At 52.7% G+C, this 9,357-nt stretch overlaps 1 protein-coding gene across 1 annotated transcript; it reads right to left on the bottom strand.

Moving 5' to 3' along the window:
- Positions 1–257: 257 nt before the first annotated feature.
- FZD8 (frizzled class receptor 8) lies at positions 258–3,411 on the bottom strand. The gene has a single exon (XM_084281384.1). It carries the CDS (start codon positions 2,817–2,819, stop codon positions 768–770), a length of 2,052 nt encoding a protein of 683 aa, XP_084137510.1. The 5' UTR covers positions 2,820–3,411; the 3' UTR covers positions 258–767.
- Between the last annotated feature and the right edge of the window lie 5,946 nt (positions 3,412–9,357).

Below are 9,357 nucleotides of genomic sequence, written 5' to 3'. Positions count from 1 at the left end.
GCTGCCTATTACATAGCACTGGCTAGAACACGAGCGTAGCTCATCCTTGGGACCTTCCACCCATGAGAATGCCCTGCTGACACAGAGCAGCTGGAATAACCAGGGCAGGAGTAGGGGAAAAGCTTGAAAAAGTCATTTATCAAAAGTCATTTTATTGACAAAATAGAATACTCATATTTGCTCTTACAGGGGTAGCCTCTAAACATTTTTACAAAAAAATTTACAGACTGTATAGCTTTGGATATATACATATTTTACACATCTGTACAAGGTAACAAATAATTATATAAATACATCCTTTAATGTAGGAAACCCGTATTTATCTGGGGTGTATAATTAAGACATGTTTTGATTCAGTCTGTATTATAAGGCATTTGCCTGGTCATCAATATCCCAAGAAACCTGCAGTCCCAGCAGACTCCCACCTCAGGATGGGGGGAAGGAAGAGCCTCCCTCCCCTGAGCTGCTGTTAGTCCAGAGTGAATCAGAAGCTGCTTTGCCTTGCCCTCTGCAAGACACGGGTGAGCCCCTACCCTCCTCTGCCAGCAAAATAATAAGCTGGCTCCTTGAAGTACATGCTCCCTGCATATGAATGGAGGGGAAGGAGGAGGGGGCTGGAGCCCGGGGCCTCTGCCAGCTGCATTGTTCTATACAAGCTGTGGCTAATAAGGACCATTAGGGGTTCATTAATGGCACCAAACAGTGAGGGGGCATTTCAGGCAGGCCAGTGTCCCTCATTCCCTAACCTTTGGCTTCTTTCCCCCTCCTCACACTTGAGACAGGGGCATCTGCTTGGGGTAGGAGACAGAGCTGGCGGTGCCTGATCTCCACGTCAGGCCAGTGCTGACATCGCTGTAGAGGGAGCCACCACCGCCGGCCCCAAGTCCTCCTGCTGCAGCAATTGCAGCCTGCCCACCTGCCCCTGCCCCTGTGCCCCCAGCCACAGCAGCACCTTTGCTGGCCCAGCAGCAGCGGGTGCAGAGAGCCCTCCAGGACTCAAGGGTCTTGCCAGACCAGACCCAGACACCAGAGGTGATGCCCACCACCAGGCACATGAAATACTTGAGCATGAAGACCGCATAGTCGGGGCGGCGGGCCTGGTCAGGCTGCTGGTCACGCAGGCAGGGGCAGTTGTGCGTGGCCTCCCATCGGGGCCGGTTGTGCTGCTCATAGAAGAGGCAGGCGACCACGCTGGCTGCTGGCACCGTGTAGAGCACAGTGAAGAGGCCCAGGCGTATCATCAGCTTCTCCAGCTTGTGGGTCTTGGTGGGGCCGCCCTGCTGCTTGATGACGCTCCGGATGCGGAAGAGCGAGACGAAGCCAGCGAGCAGGAACATGGAGCCGATGGCCAAGTAGATGAGCAGCGGTGCCAGCACGAAGCCCCGCAAGTTCTCCAAGCTCTGGTTGCCCACGTAGCAGATGCCAGCCACGGGGTCCCCGTCCACAGAGCTGAGCGCCAGCACGGCAATGGACTTGACGCTGGGGAGCAGCCAGGCGGCCAGGTGGAAGTACTGCGCGTAGCCAGCGATGGCCTCGTTGCCCCACTTCATGCCAGCAGCGAGGAACCAGGTGAGGGAGAGGATGACCCACCAGATGGAGCTGGCCATGCCGAAGAAGTAGACGAGCAGGAAGACCACAGTACACAGTGCTGGGCCGGTGCTCTCATACCGCACGTGCTCAGCCACTGCCAGCTCAGGCTGCAGCTCGGCCGCGCCGCCTGCTGCCCCGCGTCCCCCTGCTGCTGCCCCCGCTGCAGCTGCACCACCTCCAGCCCCCGCCGCCCCAGCACCCGCACCACCGGCCCCCGCACCACCGCTGCACGCCACCTTCTCATGGCCAGCCACCAGGCGCACCAGGTAGCCGAGGGAGACGAAGAGGTAGCAAGCAGCCAGGAAGATGATGGGCCGCTCCGGATACTTGAAGCGCTCCATGTCGATGAGGAAGGTGGAGACGGTGGCGAAGGTGGAGAGGAAGCAGAGCACGGACCAGAGGCCGATCCAGAAGGCGGTGAAGGCGCGCTCGTCGGGGCTGAAGTAGGGGTTGTGGCAGGGCAGGGCACAGTTGGCGATCTGCCCCGTCTTCACTCGGTTGTAGAGCGGGTGCCGCTCGCTGGACACCGACACCATGGGTGCCCTGCACTGGCAGCCCGGCTCGCAGGGCGGCGGTGGCCGTGGCTTGCGCGGGGCCTCAGCCGGGGGCACGGCGGCTGCGGGGGGCGCCTTGGCGGGGCTGCCCGGCTTGGAGCCACGGTGCGGGGGCTTGGCTGGGGGCGGTGCGGCCGTGGTGAGGTCCGTGCGGTTGTAGTCCATGCAGAGCGTGTCGGGGCTGCCCTGCTCGGGGAGGCGGTCGCAGCGCATCCTGTCGGGCCAGGCGAAGCCGTACTGGCGCATGAGCGGGGCGCAGCCGGCCTTGGCCCGCTCGCAGACGCTGCGGCAGGGCGGCAGCGGCTTCTTGTAGTCCTCCAGGCAGATGGGGGTGTACATGCTGCAGAGGAAGAAGCGCAGGTCGCTGGAGCACTGGATCTCCACCAGCGGCCAGAACTGGTGCACCTCCAGCCCGGCCTCGTCCTGCGTGTCGTGGTTGAACTGGTTGGGCATGTAGGTGTAGTTGTAGCCGATGCCTTTGCAGAGGGGCACGGTGATCTCCTGGCACGACAGCTCCTTGGCCGAGGAAGAGGAGGACGAGGAGGAGGAAGAAGAGGAGGAGGACGACGACGACGAGGCGGCGGCGGCAGCCGAGGCGGCGGCGCAGCCTGGGCGCTGCAGCAGGGCCAGCGCGGCGAGCAGCGAGGTGATTTCCAACAGGTAACTCCACTCCATGCTCGGCGCCCGGCGGCCCCGGCAGCCCGCCCCGCCGCCCCCGCTCAGCAGCCCCGGCCCCGGCTACCCCGTGCCGGCCGCAGGTGAGAGGGGGCTCGCGGCCCCGCCGCTCGGGACGGACGGACGGGCGGGCGGACAGACGGACGCTGTGCCGGTGATGATGAGGACGTGGAGGGGGTGGTGGTGGTGGGGGGCTCCGCTCAGGGCAGCCCCCTCAGCCGCCGCCGCATCTCTCTCTCTCTCTCTCGCTGTCCCCGCTTCCTTCGCTGCTCCAGGGAGGGAGAAGCGGCGGCGAAGAGAAGTTTGGCCGCCGAGTCCCCGCTCAAAGATGGCCGAGGCCGGCCCCGGGGGCCGGGAGGCGGCTGCAACCCCGCGGCGCCGGGCTCCCACCGCCCCGAGCAGCGGGCAGCGGGGCTGGGGCGGACCGGGAGCGGCTCCTCCGCTCCGAAGCGCCGGGAGCTCCGCGGGCGCAGCCTCCAAGCGCCCCCTTCTCAAGCTCAGGCGGCCGCTGCTGGCTGCGCTCCCCTCCAGGCGCCCCCGGGCCGCGAACCCGCCACCTGCGAGCCGCGGGGCGAGCCCGGCAGCGGCTGGGCGCAACTTGTCGCTCCCCGGCCCCGGCCGCGCCAGGCCGGCCGCCGCGCTTCATGAATATTTATAGCGAGCGCCGCCGGGCCCCGCCCCGCCCGCCCCGGCCGCCTATCACGCGGCGGAGGGAGGGGGGAAGGCTCCGGCCCCCGTTAAGGTGGAGCGGGGCTGCGAGATTAGTTGTGGTTTTTTTAATTAGTTTATTTTTTATTTTATTTTATTTTTTTATTTTTTTTGGTACGATTTTAGGGCTGCGAGGCTGGAGCTCGGCTGGGTGCAGGCACGGGGGTCCCGGTCCCCAGGCGTGCCACGGAGCTGCGCCCACACACACCACACACACACACACACACACACACACACGGGGGCAGCGCGGCTTCGCTGCCTCTTCTCACAGCGTTGGGGTAAAAACGTGAAATTTTAGAGAAACCTGGGGTCCAGAAACGCGGCATTTGCAATAAAAACGCACTTTGTGCCGAAGCACGGAGCGGCGGCTGGCGCACGTGCCGCAGGTGCGCGGCTCCTCCCGGGGACCTGCAGCCCGTCCCTCAGCCCCGACCCGCGGGGCCGCCCCGTGAGGAGCTCCAAGAGCCCCGCTCCCGGCGGCCGTTGGGAGCCTGAGGGCACGGAGGCGCCGCCGCCGCGCCCGGGGGGCCGCTGTGGAGGCGTGAGGGGCCGCCCCCTCAGCCCCCGCCGGACCACCTTAAGGGGAGCGGCGGCCGCGCTGCCGCCCGCCCCGGCCGCTCGGTGCTCGCGGCGCTGCGGGGCTCCCGCTGGGGCCGCCGGGCTGCCGAGAGCCGGGAGCCGCGGCCCCACGTCGGGTGCCTGGGCCCGGGGGGAGCCCCCGGCGGCAGAGCGGGCAGGCGGGGCCGCGCGTTCGCCGTGTGGCCGCCGCGGGAGTTGGCGAAACTTCTCCGCGCCCACCTGAGGGAGCGTTGTGCGCCCTCAGGGCTGGCGGGGAGGCGCCGGGGCCGGGCTCCTCGGCGTGTCGCGGTCTGGGGCTGTTAATCCCACCGCCGCGTGTATATAAATATATGTATATGTATATATTTTTAGGGCGTGTGTGTCGAATTCAGAACTTTCCCCAAAGCAGCAGACGGTTAATGAAGCTCCACAGCAGTTGAAGCGCCCCGAGGCCGAACAAAGCCCGGCGGAGGGGTGCAGGCGGCTGTGCTCAGCCAGGGGTCCCCGGGGCTGACACCAAAATAATCCTCCCCGAGCCCCCCAAAGCGGCCCTGGTGCTGCTCGAGGTGTGCCTTGTCTGAAAACCGCTGCTGAATGCAGGAAGGAGTGAGCCTGGTCAGGAGATGGGGGCGAGCATAAATCCCCGCTCCGTCAGGATCCCTCTTGCCTGCCACAAAGTACCTCTGTGCTGAACTTCAGCTCTGCGCTACGGAGACGGCAGATGTGAGGTGATGGCTTCCAAAAGCAACACAGATGCTGTAACGTTTCCATTGCCATACTTCAGCAAGGAAGCTCAGGAGACATGCTGAATGCTGCAGTTTAGAATTACACTGTAACTCTCCCAGAAAGGGGAGAATACCAAGTTTCTCAACAGTACGCTTAGGCTTCATGCTTACTATCGGTCATATAGGCTCTTGTTTCCTTGCAGCGTGGAAAGAGATGCAGCGCAAAGATACTGCGTGCCTTGGAGCTGTTCGGTAACAACAAAATCGGTGCTGTGGAACTCCATAGCAGTTTAATAACGCCTATGTATCCGAGTTCCCTTGCAAGACCACGGTAATTTGTCAAATTGTCTTTCAGGTATACAAAACAGCCCAGCCGTGGGGAGGGCGCTTTACTTTATTTGCCTGAAAAGCAGCCTGAATGGCTTAAGGCTGTGGAATCACTGCCCATTGTGTGCTCCTCCAATGCCGAGACTTCGCTAAAGTCAGTCGAAGCACTGAGATGAAGGAATCGAGGGTCAAGTCTTAAACATGGTTTGTGTGTTTTTTTTTTTTTCCAGAAAATACAGCAGCTGCATTTTCTGAAAAGCTGTGCTTTGCTATAGCAATACAGCTTACTTTCAGACACTTTGTAAGGGTTTCAAAACAAATGTCCAGCCATCAAATCATGCAGAAACATAAATCCAGCAGATGAAGGCAAGAATGTTACAGATACTACAACTCTTTGCAAACCTGTAGATTTGACAAGTAGATAACAGTTTTGCAAATCTTTGTTGCCACAAATATTCATGCCACTTTTGTTCAGGCATTTAGGCTCTATTGCTTGTCACTGGCTGCTCTATAATAAGCTGAATTTTTGTGTGCATCTAAGGCTTTGCACTTTTGGTTGTATGGATCACACCAAACCTGGTAATGGTAACTGCAGGACTTTTCAGTTTGAGAGATTAGTAAATTTGCTTGATTTATTTATTTACTTATTTTTACTTGAAAGTAAAATACCACATAAAATCTTGGTTTGAAATAGTATTTTGTTTATTTAAAAATACAGATGTTTAGTTCATAAGAATGGAAAAATGCATTTTAATTCCCAACATGATGTTCTCCAGTCAATTTTAGCGGGGCATTGTCTGTACTGGATAGGTCAGTGAATGGCACTTTTATAAAAAAAAATGTTTGAAAAGAAAAATTCAGTCCATGGAAATTGTTCAAATAATCTTGTTAGAATGAAGCCTTGACTGAAGGCAGTAATTTCATGGATTAAATCCAGAAGGGACTGTTTAGGCTGATCTCCTTCCTATCGCAGTCCACAGAGCTTTACCCAGAGACTGTTTCTGCAAATAGTGGTTAGCTACAAGACATAGGGGATTTTGCATGGACAGCATGTTGAACAATGCCATGAAATGAGAAACCAGAACTTTGTGAGGACAGGGTAAAGGGCAACTGGAGGAGAGAATGTCTTTGTAGGCAGGTACAGTAGTGTAAGGTAGAGTTGTGTCATCTTACTGTGTTCATTTTTTCCCTAAAAAGTACCAACTAAATGTAAAAGAAACTTTTTTTTTTTTTTTTTTTCCCCAGTTCAAACTTTTCTCTCACATGCCGTGTGTGGTCCAAAACTGAGCAGTGTGATGGCAGTCCAATATGGGAAGGAATACATTGATTTGTAGTCCTGCAAGTCAGCAAAGTAGAAGTTACATGTAAAAATCTGGCACTATAAACTTACAAAGAAACAAGAATGGGAGAGTACAAGTCTGCATATGTATCCTATATTTTGATGGATATTTTTCCTTTCACAGAAAAATTAAATGGCATTGGCACATCTGAGGCAGCCTGTATTTTATTGCGACTCCTGCAAACTTTTTGTAGACAGGAAGAAGAATGTTCTGTTTACATCGTTTTGGTGCTGTCAGATCTGATTGTGGATGGGCAAACTACCATGATGCTACTGTTTGTTTGACTTGAGAGGGCCTTTAGCCAAAAATAAAATAGGTTGTATGCAATCTACTGTTAGCTACTTCTGGAGTGCAGTGTGCAGGTGATGGAGAAGGAGGAGAAACTGCTGGAGGGGCTTTGCAGTCCTTTTACCATAAAGGAGGATGACACAGTGATTGATGAGTGCTGTGTTCTGAGGAATGCTCCAGCAGTGAAGCTGCAGGTTGTGGCCCTCAGCATGGCTGGAGGATTTTTTTGCTGAACATAGGGGAAGACCTTGGTTAGACTTCTTCCTGAGGCCACTCTGGATGTGTAGGCTTAGCTAAAGAAGCATGAACCACAGAATTAGCATAAGAAGGTAGTGGGAGCAGCAGTTTAGCATGAGGACTACATAAGATGGAGGTGTATCAAGGGGTTTACCTTTATTCCCCCACACCATACAGTCAGTGGTTGAGCTGCAGTGTACTGGCACACTCCGCATAATCATGTAATGCCCCATTTCCCTTTGGTGAAACAATGGAGGGGAATGGAATGCAAGAAAACATAAGGCTTATGAAAGAAAAGGAATGTTCTTGAGAGCAATCTTTTTGTTGTTGTTGTTTTCTTTAGTATTAATTTTTAAATTTGCCCATTATTTAGCAGACTTTATTTATATTCCACCTGTGCTACAGATTGTAATACCTCTTGGTATGGTGTTTCACGTAAGATAAATCCTGTGACTTTTAAAGACAAGCTTTTCGTTTTTCTGCATTAAACAGTCCATTTTTTCATCTTTACCATATGTGGAGAGTAGTACAAATAACATGCAGTTCAATTGCTACACATATTAAGTGTGTATGGATGCAGCACATAGCGTTGTCTTTCTCTGATTGCCCAGGTAACCACTTATTTGCTTTCTAGCAACTGCTAGAACATTAACTTGTAAATGTCATCTTGAACCTAGGTGAGGTTATGTGGATCCAGGCTGGCAGGGAGAAGCTTGGTCTCTGGTGGTAGTACGAGTGCCTGTCTATGCAACATTCACTCTTGGCCCAGTGCGAGCACTCTAGATCTCCAGCATGCCAGTGACTTCTGTGGTGATATGGATGATTCTGTCCCCATACTTAATCAAAATGCTGTTAAGGCTTATACATGCTCAAATGGCACATGCACCATCATTACTCCCAGCATTGGCTAAGAAGCCCATTTGGTGAATCTTCGTTTTTTGGGACCCCAGTTTTAACAACTCGGGAAAAAATCCCTGCAAAGATTCTTATAAATACTGCTGCTGCCTTGCCATCTGGCTTACCTGACTGAGCTGTAGCCATCTGGGATGACGGGCTTCCAAATAAGAATTACAGTCTGATCTTAAGATGGTGTGACATGCATGTATCTGGTCTTTGATGTCAGATCTGCAGGAATGAAGGAGGCTCTATTTTTTAACTTGACCTACCTTAACTTAGTGGCATGTATATTTGGGTTACATGATAACAGACAGGGTGATAAGGGGAGTAACTCTTAACAATTCTGAGTATTGAAACTGACAGAACCGCAACAGAGAAGCTGAGAAGTGCAGGGTTCTTTCTCATGTGCTGTAAATCAAACTTGGAGTGGCTCAGCTGCTATGTTGCGAGGATCCGTGTGACTGCAGGCAAGAAATGTAGCAGCCCAGCCTGTGGACAGCTCTGTCCCAGCTGATTCAGCCTGGTGGAAGCAGACTTGAGAGTCAAGCTTTGAGCTAAGGATGCCCCATCTGCCAACAGGTTATTCTGGGCTATCTGAATTGATGCAGAGACAAGGTTAGGCAGCATAGTCCAGTTTGACTTACCAACTTTTGCATTATATAATTATATAGGGACAACTGCTTATGTGTATGCCCTCTCTCATGCTATAAATTAAATGAAAAGCTAATGAAGCTGTGCACTTAACAAGGGAGAAGTGAAATGAACAAAAGAATCGTTGTGTTGAAAAGCATGGATAAAGACAAAACCCAGATATAATGAGAAAGTGAAATTTTATGTAACTCATTTGAAGAGAAACTTGGGTTGTTAAAACCTTGAACAACAAAAAATTGTTCATTCTGATAATACTTTTTACACCTCATGAGTCCATAATAGCATAATTTAAAGGAATAATATTTCATATCCTTATTTGAAATGGAGATTTTTTATGTTTCACTGTTTCCAATCCCAACTTTTGATGGAGGATACACAGTGGTAATATTTAAAATATAGAATGTTAAAAATCACACTTAGAAATTCTTACAGAAATTACTCATTACCCTGGAGTTAAAATGGAAATAACAAACATATCTTCCATCACTCATTCTGAATATTTATTCTTTGTATTTCACTTACTCTAAACAAAGTTTTTATCTCTGGGGTTAGATCCTGACTAATCCTTCACTGTACTAATTTTGCTGGGACAACACATAAGTGGCTGGTGATTCCAAATATGAATAAGTACAGCAGGCTTGGGCTTGTGTTAATTTTGATGAATAAATTGGCCTCGAGAATGACAAGTTGTGTTAGCACTTTTCACTTTATAACGTTAGGCAGTCAAAGATGTTAACTCTATGCAGGGAATTAGTGTTAAGCAGTGCTTATATGGAACTCTTATGTGCTGTCTCAGCAGAAACTCAC

The sequence above is a fragment of the Netta rufina genome (genome assembly GCF_964035555.1).
Source record: "Netta rufina genome assembly, chromosome: 2".
Lineage (NCBI taxonomy): Eukaryota > Metazoa > Chordata > Aves > Anseriformes > Anatidae > Netta > Netta rufina.
The sequence above is the reverse complement of the archived record's forward strand: the minus strand, read 5'-3'. Positions and strand labels throughout refer to the sequence as shown.

Bases quoted from the DNA above. Each gene is read 5' to 3' on its own strand.
- FZD8 (XM_084281384.1), bottom strand. From the start codon at position 2,819: ATGGAGTGGAGTTACCTGTTGGAAATCACCTCGCTGCTCGCCGCGCTG.